The sequence below is a fragment of the Tenrec ecaudatus genome, chromosome 16 (assembly GCF_050624435.1).
Source record: "Tenrec ecaudatus isolate mTenEca1 chromosome 16, mTenEca1.hap1, whole genome shotgun sequence".
NCBI lineage: Eukaryota > Metazoa > Chordata > Mammalia > Afrosoricida > Tenrecidae > Tenrec > Tenrec ecaudatus.
In genome coordinates, this window is record NC_134545.1 from 80771611 (window position 1) to 80787094 (window position 15484).

The window sequence follows — 15484 nt, forward strand, 5'->3', positions numbered from 1 at the left end:
GGGAGGGTGAGCATCATAGAATGCCAATTTAATAGAAGAAAGTATTCATGCATTGAGGGAGTGCTGGAGTAGAGGCCTAAGGTCCTTCAGCCACCTTAATACTAAACCTATAAATATAGGCACATAGATCTATTTCCCCATTCTCATATATATATTTGCATATGTACATGTCTTTGTCTAGACCTCTATAAATGCCCTTTGCTTCCTAACTCTTTCCTCTATTTCCTTGACTTTCCTCCTGCCCCCCTGGGAGTCCTTGGAAATAGTCTGAACCCATTTGCTCAGAGAAGTCAGTATCTCGATCTCACTAGTCTGGTTCTCCCTCCTGGGACCCTCTTATGAAATTCTCCAGCCTTGCTTCTATGTCTTACCAGTATAATTCTTTGCTCTTGATAAAAGAATCTAATTTCTGTAATACTAGTTATCATGAAACTGTATAACATTTTAAAATATGATTATCTAGACATTTTACTCCTGGAAATATAACCAAGGGTCATAAAACTGACGTGTGTACCCAAGTGTTCACTGAAGCACTCTTTACAATTGCCCAAAAGTGGAAGCAATCTAAATGTCCATCAATGGATAAACAAGGTGGCCTAAAGAGAAATGAAGTCTTGATACCTGTTAGAACATAGATTGTTGAGTGAATTAAGTCAATCATAAAAGGATGATAATAATAATAGACAAGTGTACACAGATAAAAGTTTTTTTAATGATTACTAGAGGTGAGGGTAGTGACTGTGTGCTGACTCGCTAACTCCCATAAAGAATTAGAGCCTGAGAAACCCAAGGGTCTGGCCTATGTGGTCACTATGAGTCAGAATAGACTGGGCAGTTGAGGTGTATTTTTTTAAATGAAAAATAAAATTTACAAGTCATTTTGTGAGTTATTCTTAAATCATTATCCTCTAGCCATTTACAACCTTTTCAGAGATTGCTATCTAATTTAGTATTCAATTATACTCATTTTTTCTGTATCTTAATTAGCGGCTTTATCCCTTCAATGCCATCTAAAATAAAATAAAAGCTTTCATATGATAAAATGTAACACATTTCTGGGCATGACTGTCATATGGTATCATTGTTATTATTCATATAATAATGTAATGCAAATCATATTTAATAAAATGTAATATGATGGATGAATTATTATTCAGTGTTTATGAATGCCTTTTCTGTCCTTGTTCAGTTTCTGTAGAAACTGGTTTTGATTTCATCTCACTTTGAACTTCATGTCAAGTTTAGGTTCTATTTTTTAAAGTAAGCTAATAAAGAATAGCATCTTTAGTAAGCAATGCTAATCCTCAGCAGTAACTTCTAGAAATTCATACTCATATGCATGTCCTGTAGTTGGGAGCATGCCCCCAAGAGGAACCATTCCATCGTTCTTACAGATAACATATGTTGCTTACAGTATTTTTATTTTCTATGCATTACCTTTTTAACCAAGACATAATTCTCAAACACTGACAGGAGACATCGCAGCTACAAGAGTGCACCATTGTCCATTGTGGTGGCCTACATTTTCAGCAGTTTTATCTAAGAGAAGCATTTTTTAAATGTTGGAAAGAGTGTATTTTCTCACATGACTGAAAATAGAGTACACATGTTTCTTTTAAATAAAGATTTATTAGAAGACTAATTGTAGCATAAGAACTCAACTCATCAAACATTAACAGTTCATCATGTCAGGCAGTAGAATTGAGCTTCTTATAAAGAAATGGGCGACCTCATCAACAGCTGCTTCCGTCTTCTCTTTTTCTACTGGATTATTTGCAATCCCCAGAATGAAGTTTTGATACTTTTCCTCCAAAGTACAAAGTCTGGGAAATGTCTGTAGCCATGATGCTGACCTCTGTCTCTTTTCCTTTATGAAACTTTAACTGCATATTTCAGTCTTGTGGAATCTTTTGTGTTAGTCTGATTGTCGATGAGAACCAGGGGACTGTGTTGGTGATTCTTGATTATTTCGGCAACACTTCCAAAGTACTAAATCAAGTAAACATAGCTGAGTTACACAGTGATATGTGTGTTAACTTCAAACTCCACTCCTCCCATTTCCCAAAACCCAATGGAGCACTTCTACTCACTCCAGACACTCAAAGTCACTGGGCTCCTGCTAACATTTTGTCTGAAAGAGTCTAGTTTGGCAAATGTTGAACCCTTCCAAGTGGCAGTCCCTGGCCTTTCTTATATTAGTAACATGAAATTAGAACTGACAGCGTAAATAAGCACAACTAAATTTTTAGATAGATTATTTAGTTATAATTAAATATTTTGCTTTTTATTTCATGTCAGATGTGAAATTGACATATTATTTTCTGAACTTTTTTATAAACCAGTTTTTAATGCAATGCTATTATATAATTCTCAGATAAAATGGTCTCTCTTAAATTTACTTTCAATTAAGTTTTTCTCTTTCCCTTTCTCTCTTTAGCAAGAAAGAAAACCAGGTGTAGGTCCTCATGTTTCCATTTCATCCTGGCTCCCAGTAAACTTGGAACAAAATTAAATCTTAATTAACTAATTCATGTTAGCCTCTTATCATAAATATTTCTTTTTCTATCCTTTCATTCCTATAATCTAAGATTATCTAAATTTTTTCTTTTGGAAAAGTGATCTAAGTTTTATCTGAAAGAAAAATAAATGTAACATAAATGCTATGAAATGAAATGCATTGGTTACATAAATATGCAACAGTTAATATAAGAATGCCTTTAATTTTTAAAAAGTCATTGTCTTCCATAAGTACCACGAATTCAGCAATTATTATCACTTATTTTATTATCTCTTTTAATTTTTCAGCTAAAAGTGATTATCTGGGATACAAGTTGTAAAATATCCTTTATTGATAATTTGGATGGCTGTCAAATAGCTATATACTGAATAAAGTCAAATATTCAGAATATTGGCCAACTTCTTCAAATGGGTATCTGAATATAGATCAGGGGGAACAGTGGGAGACTGGAACTTTTGAATAACTTAGTCTTTATTCTCTTTTTTCCCTTTTCTTCAATCATTCAAGCTAGTTTCAATTCCCCATGAAATCTTTTTTATGATCAATACCACAAGATATTTAATTCTGGGGGCATAGCATGTAGTTTATTGACTGGGGTCAGAAGCTAAATTTTTAGAATACAGGACCAGAAAATGAAATCGTTTTTCTGTGTGACCCTTTTGAAGGGAATTCCATGTGGATAAGTATGTTCTGAGCTCAGAAAGCAAAGAAGAAGCTCACTGCACATCCACAGACAAAGAGCTGCCCTTCCAGTTCCCAACTCCATCTGAGTATTGATCTGCTTTAGTCTTTGGGGCTTAAAATATGATGAGTAGGATTAAAGTGCATTTGTGATTCAGTTGAAAGAAGCATTGTCCTTAATTCAGTTGTAGTTGTCCTTCAGTTCTCGTTTTTCTGCCTACACTACCTCATTGTGTTTGTGCTAGTTATACCTGGATAGAAAAATGACTTGTTTGATAGCTCTAAATCTTGAAGTCAATAAAATAAAAACAGAGAGTTGTCAAGGCTGTATGCAAAAATAGCTTCATGGAAAGTTAAATATTTAATGAATTTGGTAACATTTTTTGCCCACGTACATACAAACACTAATACAGGCAACCAAATATCTTTTGAAAATATTCATATGGCTGATGTTGTATACCCAAACTTTTCATTTTACATGGGAGAGATGGTCTTTTTTATTATATCTTGGTTACTTATTTAAGTAAGATTTAACAGACTCTGTTAGTGCTTACTGATAGCACTATAAGAATAATGATTTAAAAAAGAAAATGTGGAACAGAATTTCATATTTTCATGGAGTCCAAAATCATTGAGACTGCCTGAGTCCCTAAACAATGACCCTGAATACTTAAATGACAAAAATCTTCTAATGTCTTTAAATAAACAGACAACAAATGACACCAGTTTATCTTAATTAGTAAAGAATGTCTGCTTTGAGCACTGTGCTCATTAAAAGGACTATCTGTAGGGCCGTGGTCCTCAAACTTCCTCAGGCCGCGACCCTTTCACACCGCTCCTCACGTGGTGGTGACCCTCGACCATAACATTATTTTGTTGCTACTTCATCACTGTCATTTTGCTGCTCTTATGATTTGGGGGACCCCTGTGAAAGGGTCGTTTGATCCCCCAAAGGGTCGTGACCCACAGGTGGAGAAGCACTGCAGTAGGGGATCAAGTGACAAGTGCACCTTGAAGAGTTAGATGGAAACTGCAGGGGGCAGTGATTGATGCTCACGGAAAAGGAACGATTCAGAAAGGGAGGGTGCGACAAGGGCTTCAGTGGAAAGAAAATGCTTTGAGAAGGATGATCGCAACATACGTACACATGCGCTTGACACAGGGATGGATGTGTGGATTCAGATAAGAGCTGTACGAGCCCCCAGTAACATGATTTAAAATAAAAAAGAAAGGAAGAAAGGGTGTGTGTGAGCTCATAACTTGAAGAATGTAATCATTATCAATAAATTGTACATGCAGAAATCGTTTAATTGGTTTGCGTCCTAGTGTGCATTTTTCAACAACTGCACCAACATAAAATAAGTTTTTAAGAAAGAAGACTATAGTACTTCTTGTTGGATATGGGGTAAGGGGAAAAACCAAACAAAAATCCGACTTGTTTGTTTTAAAGGAGGAGTGAGGACGCGTTAGGCTGAAGGGAGTACCCCAGCAGGACAGTGAGGTCCAGAATTCTTCAGGAGCTCCAGAGTTATATGGGAGGCTTTCAGGGTCACTATGCATCAGAATTGACCCAACGGCAGTTGGGTTTTGAATTTTGTCAGAATGTTTAAATGGGACCAACTTCCTCTCTGCCCTTTAATATTTTATGGAAGAGCTTAAGCCTCCAGGGCAGCTTCAGCATGAGGTCATCAGCCAAGTATCATGTCCTACCGAATCACCACCATTTCCTGCCACTGTTTACTACCGAGGAACATTTTTTTCAAAAGGACCGGACCAACGTTTCAGTGCGAAGGAGGGGTTTCATAAGTAAGGAAAGTAGACAGTCCTAGACGGCTGACTTGGTGTTCTATGGTAATGCAATGTACATTTAAAAACCCCAATTCGGTCTTGACCGGTGCTTTCAGATTCATGAATTTTGTATTTTCTAAACATCCAAAACCTCATTAAAAGCAAAATAGAGTAAAAGCATCGGCATAGACCTTTTCAGTGGTCTTGGCAATGTGATCGCTCTCCTTCCTGTGATCACTTAATCAGCAAGTCACACGGTACATAAGCAACAAGCACACTGGGGACAGCCACTGTGCGCTTTTTCTCTTTCCTCTTCATCCCTCCACAGTTCCATCTCCCTCTGTACATTGAACCTGCGCTTCACGACCAGGGCAAGTGTCTCTCCACTTAAGGAGCATTCAGGGATCGTTCCAGTTTATACTGCACTGCAGGAGCAGGGCGGCTCACCTGGAGGAGAGCAAGGATTGCCTGTGGTCAATATTGAGTAAGCACTGAAGTTCTTGTTTGGTGAGTATTTGAAGGCCCCAAGCTTATTCAGATTTGAACTCATGTTTCAACTCAACCAGGCTTTGTCTTCTCTAGATCTTTCCCTGATCCCCTAATGCAGTGCCTGTGGGAAACCGAGGACCTGGAAGGAAGTAGATGTGGTTTGCCCCCAGCGCTCTGGCCACAGGCCGCGGCACAGCAGCCCTGGGTGAAGCTCGCCCTCACAGTGCAGCGATAACAGACAGTGTCCAGCAGCACATATCCCCCAGGAAGGATGTTTCCCCATATCACAGGCACCCTCCATACAGAGCTGGCTCCTCATGTTTGCGGTCAGAGGAGCAGGCAGCTCCCTTTGCCTCTCAGTCGTAAGGAGCAGGAACGATCCACAGTTTGCCTCTCATCGGATGCATCCTATGAAGCGCTCCCCTAGAGAGCTCAGGATATCGAAGATGAACATTTGCCCATTCTATTGTGTATGTATTACCAAGAGGCTTGCAGGCCTCCCTACTATCACACCCTGTTGTTGAATGAACTCCAGACTCGTCTCTGGATATTGGGGATTAGTCTTCTGGGCTCAGCTTTTTTTTTTTTGTCTCTGAAAGGATCCCCATTCCACCTGTGGGGCTGGACCCCACAAGTGCAGAACTGAGATTCTAGCTATTAACTTTGGAATCTGGCTACTGACCTTGAATTTGGTGACCTTACTTCTACTTGATAATTCAATCTTGCTTTCTATGTCCCTTGGACTAAAATCCCACATTAGACTGACCTCAGTAAGAAGCCGGATGACAGGGAACAAGATATAACTTTGACATTACACGAGTCGTCTTTCCACCTTCTGTTCTCTTACAGGATAAATTGCCTGAATAAAGCATTCTCCGTTGTTCTCTATAACGTATATGCCAGTTAGGGTGAAGTCCTCGGGCATCCTTTCTTCTCATTCTTGGTATTTAATTTGGTATGATTGTGCTCAATCTATATTTGCAGAGTTTAAAAGAGAATTACTAACCTCTTCTCCAGTTTTCTTCCTTCCCAAAGCATACTGTTTTGTTGCTTCAATAAATCGCACGGGAATATTATATACACGCTTATTAAAGAATACAACTAATGTGTATGGTTGTTTGCAATCGTGCCCAGAGCTTTTCCGAATAAGAAATGATCCATCCTGTTTAACGACAAAATGTTTTGAAAGCATGATTTTGGTTAGTTTTGTTTATATTTCCATAGTTAGAAATTATTTTTAAAATAGCTATATTACATTAGAAAATGATTATCTAGCTACATAATTTTATTACTGGAGTTTATTTTTATTATTTTCCAAGAAAATGGCATCAGCAAAAATATACTCCTAGAAAACCGCAGTGAGTCCAATGCTAGCTTTATGGAGTATTATGTAAGCTGCTATGTATTATATTAGAAATGAGTGAGGAGACAGACGAAGACGAAAGCTACAGGGTACTCTTGAATTAGTCCAGCTCACAAGTAGCCTAGGAATATAAAAAATCTTAAACAAATTTCACTCAAAAGTATTGTAAGAAACAAACAGAAATCAAAACCCTTCAGCTGGTAAAAATGCTCCTAAAACATTTTCAATGAAGCGAGGGGGTGGGAGGAAAATGCTAGGGGGGGAGGGGAATTAAACGACAAAACATTGCAACAAAAGACTTTATTTAAAAATCTAGATTTTTTAAAAGAAATCTAGAATCATAAATTCAAAAACTATGAATGAAAATGAACTAAGGGCAAGAAGAAGAAATGTAACAAGAGTTGATAAACTCAGGAAAGAGATAGAAGAAAAAGACAAATCTCAGAAATGAAGTCACAAGATGTTCATGAGACAATAGGTTTAAATAAAAATTTTAAAAGCAGCATTGAAAGCGAACGTGGACACAGTGAAAATAAAACTGAGATAAAAAAGATGAAGCACAACAGAGTTCAAGGAACCACGAAATAGGAGAAAATAGTCAAAACAAAAGCAGACATTAATGAAGTAGATAAGAAATAAAACAGATCAAGATAATAAATTAAAAATTCTGTTTTTTGAAAAAGAGCAATAAAATAGACAAGCAGAAACATCACCATGAAAAAGGTAGAAGTAGATAAGTATAACCATGAAAAAGGGGTAAGCATAGCTAAAATTTTAAAACGACAAAGAAATACAGTTGGTAGTAAATTCTAAAACACCTTCAAAGACTACTGTCCATCTCTATACTCACTTCTGTGGAAACCTAAATGAAATGAATATGCTCTTAGAAAAACACCAGCACCAATAGAAATGTAAAACTTTAATGACCAATTTAGGTAGAAGAAAGTTATCAAGGAACTACTTCACAGACAGAACCAGATTCGATGGCTTTCGGAGAAATTCTATCAAGTTTTAGAAATCAGATAGTCTTAGTGCTGTATACATTACCTTGATGTACAGGAAATAAAGGAAATTTTTCAAATTATTTTCCAGAAGCAAGTATATCAATAATATGGACTATATTAACCTAATTCATGATATTGAAGCCTTAGGAAAAAATTGTTTTTATTATTTCATAAAATAAAAAATCAAAACCAGTGCCATGAATAAGAGTAGGGAGGAAAATAATTTTATTATCTCCCTAAAATCATAACATGAAACCCATTATCATCAAGTCAATTCTGACCCATGGTAACTCTCTATAGGGGTTCTGGGTCTGCAAGTCTCTATGGGAGCAGACAGCCTCATCTTTATCCTGCTCAGTGGATGGTGCGTTTGAACCATCAACCTTGTGGTTAGCAGCCCAACATCTAAACCATAGCACCACCAATGTTCTCCTTTGCATATTATTAATGCAAACATATGGATTTTAGTATTAATTTGGTTATAAAAAATCATGAGAGGGGACTAGCTCCACAGGTATTGCAACACATCACAGAATACCTAAATTTAATTAGTGGTACTACCCTTTGCAAGATCAGATTTCTTTACAAGTTTGGATCTATTTCTGGACTTTCTGTTTTATTTGATTGACTGTCTATTCACGCACCAGGACCAGTAAGTATTTAGTAAATTGGATAAAAGTTATAACAGAAATTCTATTGTTTTCGTTTATTTGTTTTTTAGTGCCTCCAGGGAAAGAGTGGCTCATTATCCGTGAACTTCCTGTGCCACAGGTAGCACCCGCACAGTCGCTGTGTAGCCAATGTTTGTTGCGTGAATCAGATGAAGCGCCGCTAACTTCTAATGACAAGTAAGAGACACATGATGTAGAGCTACTAGACAGCCCTGGGCAAAAAATATTACCTTTTATGCTAAGACCGTGAGTGAAATTTCATAAATCAGGTGACACATAGCAAGGAAAAGAAGAAAGGGCATTTGTAGTTAGCTACTGCTCTGAAAACTGAAAGGTTAGCGGTTAAAACCCAGCGCACACTCAGTGAGAGAAAGACGAGGCTGTCTACTTTTGTAACAATTCACAGTCTCAGCAATGCTGCACAAGGTCATGAAGAGCTAGAACAGACTTGATGGCAGTGGGCTTGGTTTAGTTTTTAGTTGAGTGGCCCCCAAATCTAAGCGCCAAGTGCATTGTAAGCTAATTCTTTACCGAGGGATCCTTTGGGCCTGCGCTCGACTTGTTTAATCTGGAATTGGCCAAACGACCCTCAGTGTTCTTAGGTGGTAGGCTTGGACTTTACTGCAAGATCGCCCTGGTCACCTTGACTCCAGTCTTTTTCCCATGCCGTGATCCAAATTAGCCTGTCACTTCTCACTCCTGGAGGAGCCCTGGTGGTGTAGTGGTTATGTGTTGGGCTGTGATCTGCAAGGTCAGCAGTTTGAAACCACCAGCCTCTCTCTGTAAATCTGAAATCCTGGAAACTCACAGGACAGTCCTACCCTGTCCTATAGGGTCACTATGAGTTGGCATTGACTTGATGGCAGGGAGTTTGGTTTGGAGTTTTGATTCACTCTTGAATAGATCTCATGTAGCACCACGCCTTATAGTGTCACCCCCCACACCCCACCTCCCCGAAGCCTCTTCTCTCCCACTGGAGAGCAGCTAAGCCTGTGGGTCCTTGTAAAGTAGAGATGAGATGGTGAAACAAAGAAAGAAATGCTTGAATGAGGCCCGAAAGGATGGTAGTCCTTATTGATTAAGTAAAGGAAAAAGATCCTTGTATTCATAATCATTGCAATTATTTTTAATGAGCACATCATCAGGACAGTAGCTCCATCTCTTATAGACGGAGGGCCACACATGGGGGTGAAAATAACCAAACCTTGTTTGACTTGTACAATGCTTCCTCTGCAGACTTTCGATCACAGGCACCAGCATACCACGGCTTAAAGTGGACGTCAGCTTCCTGTGAAGTGGAAGACGACATTACGATGCAGGCAATGGATTTTCAAGACCAAATAACTTCTGTGCGTAAGGCTCACTTTGCATTACCAAGGCAGGTCTGACCACATTGGAAGCCATAAGGGGAAAATGAGCCGTAGGCTTCCTTTGATCAACCATCAAAATATCATCGAATCTCTGCCCCCTCTCCCCGACCTTTGACTCTACCTGTCATATCTGGGCAGAACAAACAAATCCTGCTAGGCTCCTGAATCATTTCTATTTTTCTTGGAAATAAATCGTGGACCCTTCTGCCACTGTTCTCTCATTGCCTTTGATTGGTGGCGTGATTTTAGTTTGCAAAGTGTTTTTACAAATATCTTACTTGCGTCTCCCACCTACTGTGATGGGAAGGACAGATGACGGCCTGCTTTGACAGTTGAGAAGGGCCAGCTTCGACTTTCTGTTTTGAAACTGTATAGTCCTGTATGTGTTTTAATACCATAAACTCCACAGATTCATTCTGAAGATTTAAATAAATCTATTCTGACCATTTAGATAAAATCCATGTGAGAGGAAGAACAATGAAAACAACACACTTCTTTCCCTACTTTGGAAGAAACTTGAGTTGTTATTTAGGACACCTGGAACTTAAGTAGAAATAAATGGTGCAAGGCCTAAATCATGGAGACAAGAATGTCTTCTAACCTCACTAGAAAATGGCTACTCAAAACTGCCGGGAACTGCTCTTTTCTTCAGTTTTGCTTGATGCTTTCTTTCATCAGAGGCCAGGCCCTTACCTGCAGTTCATTTCATACCTGTTCTGACAAATGGGAACTAGACGAAAAGCTTGGAAAGGGTGCATCCACGGTGGGGCTTCCCCCGTCCGCCAATCCTGAAAGGGATTTGAAACATCGATTAGTCTGGGTTTTTCTTAAGAAATATCCCCATCACTGCGGTGGGTGCCGCAGGGGACACACAAATACCACCGTAAGGCACCAGTTCTGCATGAACGACCTCAAGGCCCTTTCAGGGGTGCGTGAGGGCTTCACTTTTCCAACCACAAATCTGTTTGACGTCCAATTTTCTTCACCTGCTTTAACATATGCCAGAGACTGAATGCAAAGGTAGACCTGGAATCCAGCTCTCTGTGATCCCAGTCTAAAGAGATTTACAAAAACGTAACCTGAGGTGACTCCTCTCACTAAAGAAATTTGTTTGGAAAATACAGTGGCTCGTAAGAATATGCTATTTGCATGAACACGTAATGAGTTTAAAATCGTCCTAAAGGAATGAATAAACATTTTTAAGTGTCTGTTTGAATTGTGACTGCATTAACTGCCACTAGAAAGAAAAGCCATCACCAAAAGCCCTGGGAGTGTGCAATGTGTTAAGCGTGTGAAAGGGGCGTGAACAGAGCCTGAGAATTGCTGCCTACAGGCACACACTCTCTCCAGGAGTTGACAGGGCAGGTATGGAGACACACACAGCAGCAAAGACACTCTGTGTTCATTCATTCAGTTCACCAGTCATTCATTATTATGTGCTTGGCAGTGACCCTATAAGGCAGGGTAGAACTGCCCCTTATGTGTTTCTGAGCCTGTAATTCATTCTAGGACTAGAAAGTCTTATCTTTCCCCTGCAGAGCAGCTGGTGGATTTGAACTGCTGAGCTTGTGGTTAGCAGCCCAACTCACTAGCCCACTGTGCCACTAGAGTTCCATAATCTTGAGTGGGTAGTAAGTTTAAATGGGCATATTAGAGAAGGCTTTACTGAGGTAACCTTTGGAGAAGAAGTGCAGCCAAGGAGGGAGGAGGAGGAATATTTAGGGGAAAAGTGTCCCAGGTGATCGCAATAAGACCTCTAAGGCAGGAGGTGCCTGGCATGTTCATGGAAAAGCAAGGGGTCACTGTGCCTGGAGTGCAGTGACAAAATCCATTACCATTGAGTTGCTTCTACCTATGGTGACCCTATGTAGGGTTTCTGAGACTGCCAATATTTATGGGAGCAGATAAGCCTCATCTTTCTCATGAGGAGTGACTGGTGGGTTTGAACCACCAACCTTGTGGTTAGCAGGCCAATTCTTATCTGACAGCTCCCCCGAGAAAGGAAGCAAGGGGAAGAAACATAAATGATGAGGTCATGTAGGAGGCAAGGAGGGGACCAGGCTTACAGGCCCGGATGGCTTCTTATCATGACTTGAGTTTTAATGGGATGCAGTTTAGGGAGCCTTCGGAGGGTTTTGAATGGAAGAGTAGAAAGATCACTCTGACTCATGTGCTGGAAATAGAGAGGGGTAAGGGCAGAGAGGGCAGATCAGTTCAGAGTTCTTGTAAACCCAGGCAGGAGATGGTGGTAGCTTGGAACTCTTGGCTTCAAGTGGAATGGTGAGAGTGACTGGTTCCAGATATCTTTTGAAGAAATCGCTGCAAGGTGTATGAAAGAAGGAGAGGAGTCAAGGCCTCACTAAGATTTTTGGCCAAAGTGGCTGGAGTTACCGTTGATTAATATGAAGACGTCTGCAGGAGGAGCGGGTTTGTGCTCAATACTTCAGAGGATCGCACCCTACACAGTCAAAGGAGGAAGACACCCTTGGAAAGCATTTGGCGCTGCAAGTTTGGCAAGCCCGGCAAGATTGGACTGGGAGGAAGGCTGTGTCCTCGTAGGTGGGGCCTTGGTGTTCTCTGGTGGGAGGAGCCAAGGTGAGAATGTAGACGGGCTTTTCCAAGACACACAACCAACAGTAGTTGGTGGGTCTCTGAGAAGTAGTGTTTGGGGGAGTAGCATGACTTCCACTTTCGAAGCTCTGAATATGTGCCAAGCCTTTTCTGTTTTCTACTCATTAGCTCATTCTGTCTTTGTTCCATCCCTGTTTGGGCAGTTATTGTACCCAGCTTTACTTCCGAGGCTCTCTGGATCGAAACTTCAGCCCTCACTGCTTCCATTACCGTCTACACCATTAACACTTGGTTATTTACCTGTTAGTTGTGTGCTCTTTTCTTTTAACCAATGGTCTCTGTGGCAGACTGTAAGCACTTTGAGAACAGGGTCTTTACTTATGTAGTCATTGCTATAGCCCAGTGTCTGGAACATGGGAGATGATTCAGACAAGTGCAAGAGTGGTTTGGATCGAGATGCGTCATCATCATCATCATAACGTGTTTCCATATTGACAAATTGCTATAATCAAATAATTTTAATTTTGTATCTTCAATAAAAAAGAACTGGGCTTAGTAATTGGTTTACTTAGTTAAGATGAAGAAAAAATTTAAATAAAACTGACCAACTGATTTGTGCTTTTTTGAACATAATTTTTTGGTATATGATTATATTCTGTTTATTTAAACTAATTTCATCTTAATTATTTTAAAATATTTTCTAAATTACCCAAGTAGATTTTGTTTTTGCTTTTTTGTTTTGTTTTCTGTATTGAGTAGATAAGCAAGCCTGACTTATCTATTTCACATACTTTAGGATAATAGACAGTTTGTCTTGGGAGAATTATCCAGATATTTGCAAAGTCCTCTTCTCAGATGCAATATGTAGGTATATGGTACGTTAATCCAAATGCATTGTATCTGAAATTTAAATAGTAATCATTTATTGAAGGACTTGCATTTTTTGACCACTACACTAGGAAATTCCTATAAATTGCTTTAGTTATCCTTCTACTTTTGAAAATAGCTTCTTTTGTTTAGTGGGTGAGTGAGGGAAGATATACATGGCCAATAGAAATATTAATTCAGTACTAAAGAAAGCAAATGTAAAACTATCTTTTAAAAAATCTCCTTTTTGATGAGCCAGTCAGGGTGTAGAATAGCAACGATGAAACATACAACTTTCATCCAGTTCCTCTCCCCCCTCTCCACTATCACGATCCCAATTCTACCTTATAAATGCAACTAGACCAGAGGATGTACACTGGTACAGATAGGAACTGGAAACACAGGAAATCCAGGACTGTGATCCCTTCAGGACCAGTGGTATGAGTGGTGATACTGGGAGGGTGGAGGGAAGGTTGGTTAGAAAGGGGGAACTGATTATAAGGATCTACATATAACCTCCTCCCTGGGGGGTGGACAACAGAAAAGTGGGCGAAGGAAGACGTTGAACAGTATAAGATATGACAAAATAATAACAATAATTTATAAATTATCAAGGGTTCATGAGGGAGGGGAAAAATGAGGAGTGGATACCAAGGGCTCAAGTAGAAAGCCAATGTTTTGAGAATGATGATGGTAACAGATGTACAAATGTGCCTGACACAATGGATGTATGTATGGATTGTGATAAGAGTTGTTTGAGCCCCCAATAAAAGATTTAAAAAAAAGAAGTTCTATTAATGGAAGAAAAATCTCCTTTTCAAATAATCTTGTGAGTCAGAGTCTTGCGTCTTGACCTCACTTTACAAAGGAGCTAATGGCGGGAGACAATGGTGAGCTCATCCAGTTGGGAGTGGTGTTGTCGGTGCTAGGACCCAGATGCGTCAGATGCTAAGATGCTACCTGATGGCGCTGCTCACGACTCCGCTGCACTTACTTGGCAGAGGTACGGGCTTCTGATGAATTTGTCTGAAAGAAGGGATTTCATATGAATTAGAAGGTGAAGCACCACATATGTAAGTCTAGCTCTTGCCGACCCTGTTGTGCCCTCCTCACACACAAAGAGCGGTGCTACATGCTACAAAGGCGTCAAGGTAAATGGCCAGTAAGTCATTCCCCCAAAGGGAGAAGGTACCAGTAAAATCCTCGTCTTTGACTGGGAAAGGAGGACCCTGGACTAAGGTATCTGCTTTTAGTTATATCTAATCACTAAGGGTAGTTTGAAGATTAAGTCTCTGCAACCTTAGCGGGCTTTAAAAAATATTACCAAATTAGCACTGTTTTTATTTAATAGCACGACTGTGCAATTAAGAGACTTAGCGCTAAGAGAAAAACAGTGCAGTAGCAGACCTCAGCACCCTGTCGAGGTAGCTCCCCCGGGTGAACGATCAGAGCAGGCATGGGCCCAGCTCATGGGAAAGCGTGGGTTCTTACTTCTGGGTGGGCGGCAACACCGGTAAGGGCAGGCCCTCTTGTCTGTGACTGGATCCTCGGTGACGTTCGGCTGGTATAGGTTTTTCTGGAATAGGAAAATCCTCCTGTTAGTGAGAGCAGTCAGGGGAGCAAAGCAATGCCAGTGAGACAGAGGCAAGGGTGCTAGCCATGCTCTCGTGCTGTCGATGGGAGGGGAGCTCCCAGAAACTGCTAGAGAGTCGGGCCTTCTCTGTCTTCATGAAACTTTGAAGCTATTTTTCAGATAGTGCCTCAGAGATCAAGAACCCATGTCATCTTGTGGACTACAATCCCCAGAATCCTTTGTTCTCAGTGTTTTCCGGGGGGGAACAGAGGATGTTGCACTGAAGTTCCCACAATCTCTCACACCTCACTGAAAAAACTAAAGCCAAACACACGGCCATCGAGTTGACTGTGATTCACAATGATCCTGCACGACAGCGTGGAACTGCCTCTGTGGGTTTGGGAGGCTGACTCTGGAACAGGAGTAGAGAGCCTCATGGGTCTGCCCTGGAGCAGCTGGTGGTTTCAAACTGCTGAACTTGTGGTTCGCGGTCCCAATGCAGAACGCAGCACACCACACCCTGCTGGAACCCTGCGGAGCCCTGGACCACATGCGTCTGGACTGCATTAGGTATAGCTCCTCCTCCTCC

General features: G+C 40.3%; 1 protein-coding gene across 1 annotated transcript in view; it reads right to left on the reverse strand.

The window, feature by feature from the left end:
• Positions 1-1671: 1671 nt before the first annotated feature.
• The window catches only part of BLNK (B cell linker), a 67860-nt gene continuing 54047 nt past the window's right edge, over positions 1672-15484 (reverse strand). Inside the window, exons 13-18 of the mRNA XM_075533447.1 lie at positions 14814-14898; positions 14317-14348; positions 10596-10672; positions 9719-9802; positions 6483-6638; positions 1672-1989 (exon numbers count right to left, since the gene is read on the reverse strand). Of these exons, the coding sequence (XP_075389562.1) occupies positions 1870-1989; positions 6483-6638; positions 9719-9802; positions 10596-10672; positions 14317-14348; positions 14814-14898 (554 nt within the window). The 3' untranslated portion in view covers positions 1672-1869. The remainder of the gene's footprint in view (positions 1990-6482; positions 6639-9718; positions 9803-10595; positions 10673-14316; positions 14349-14813; positions 14899-15484) is intronic.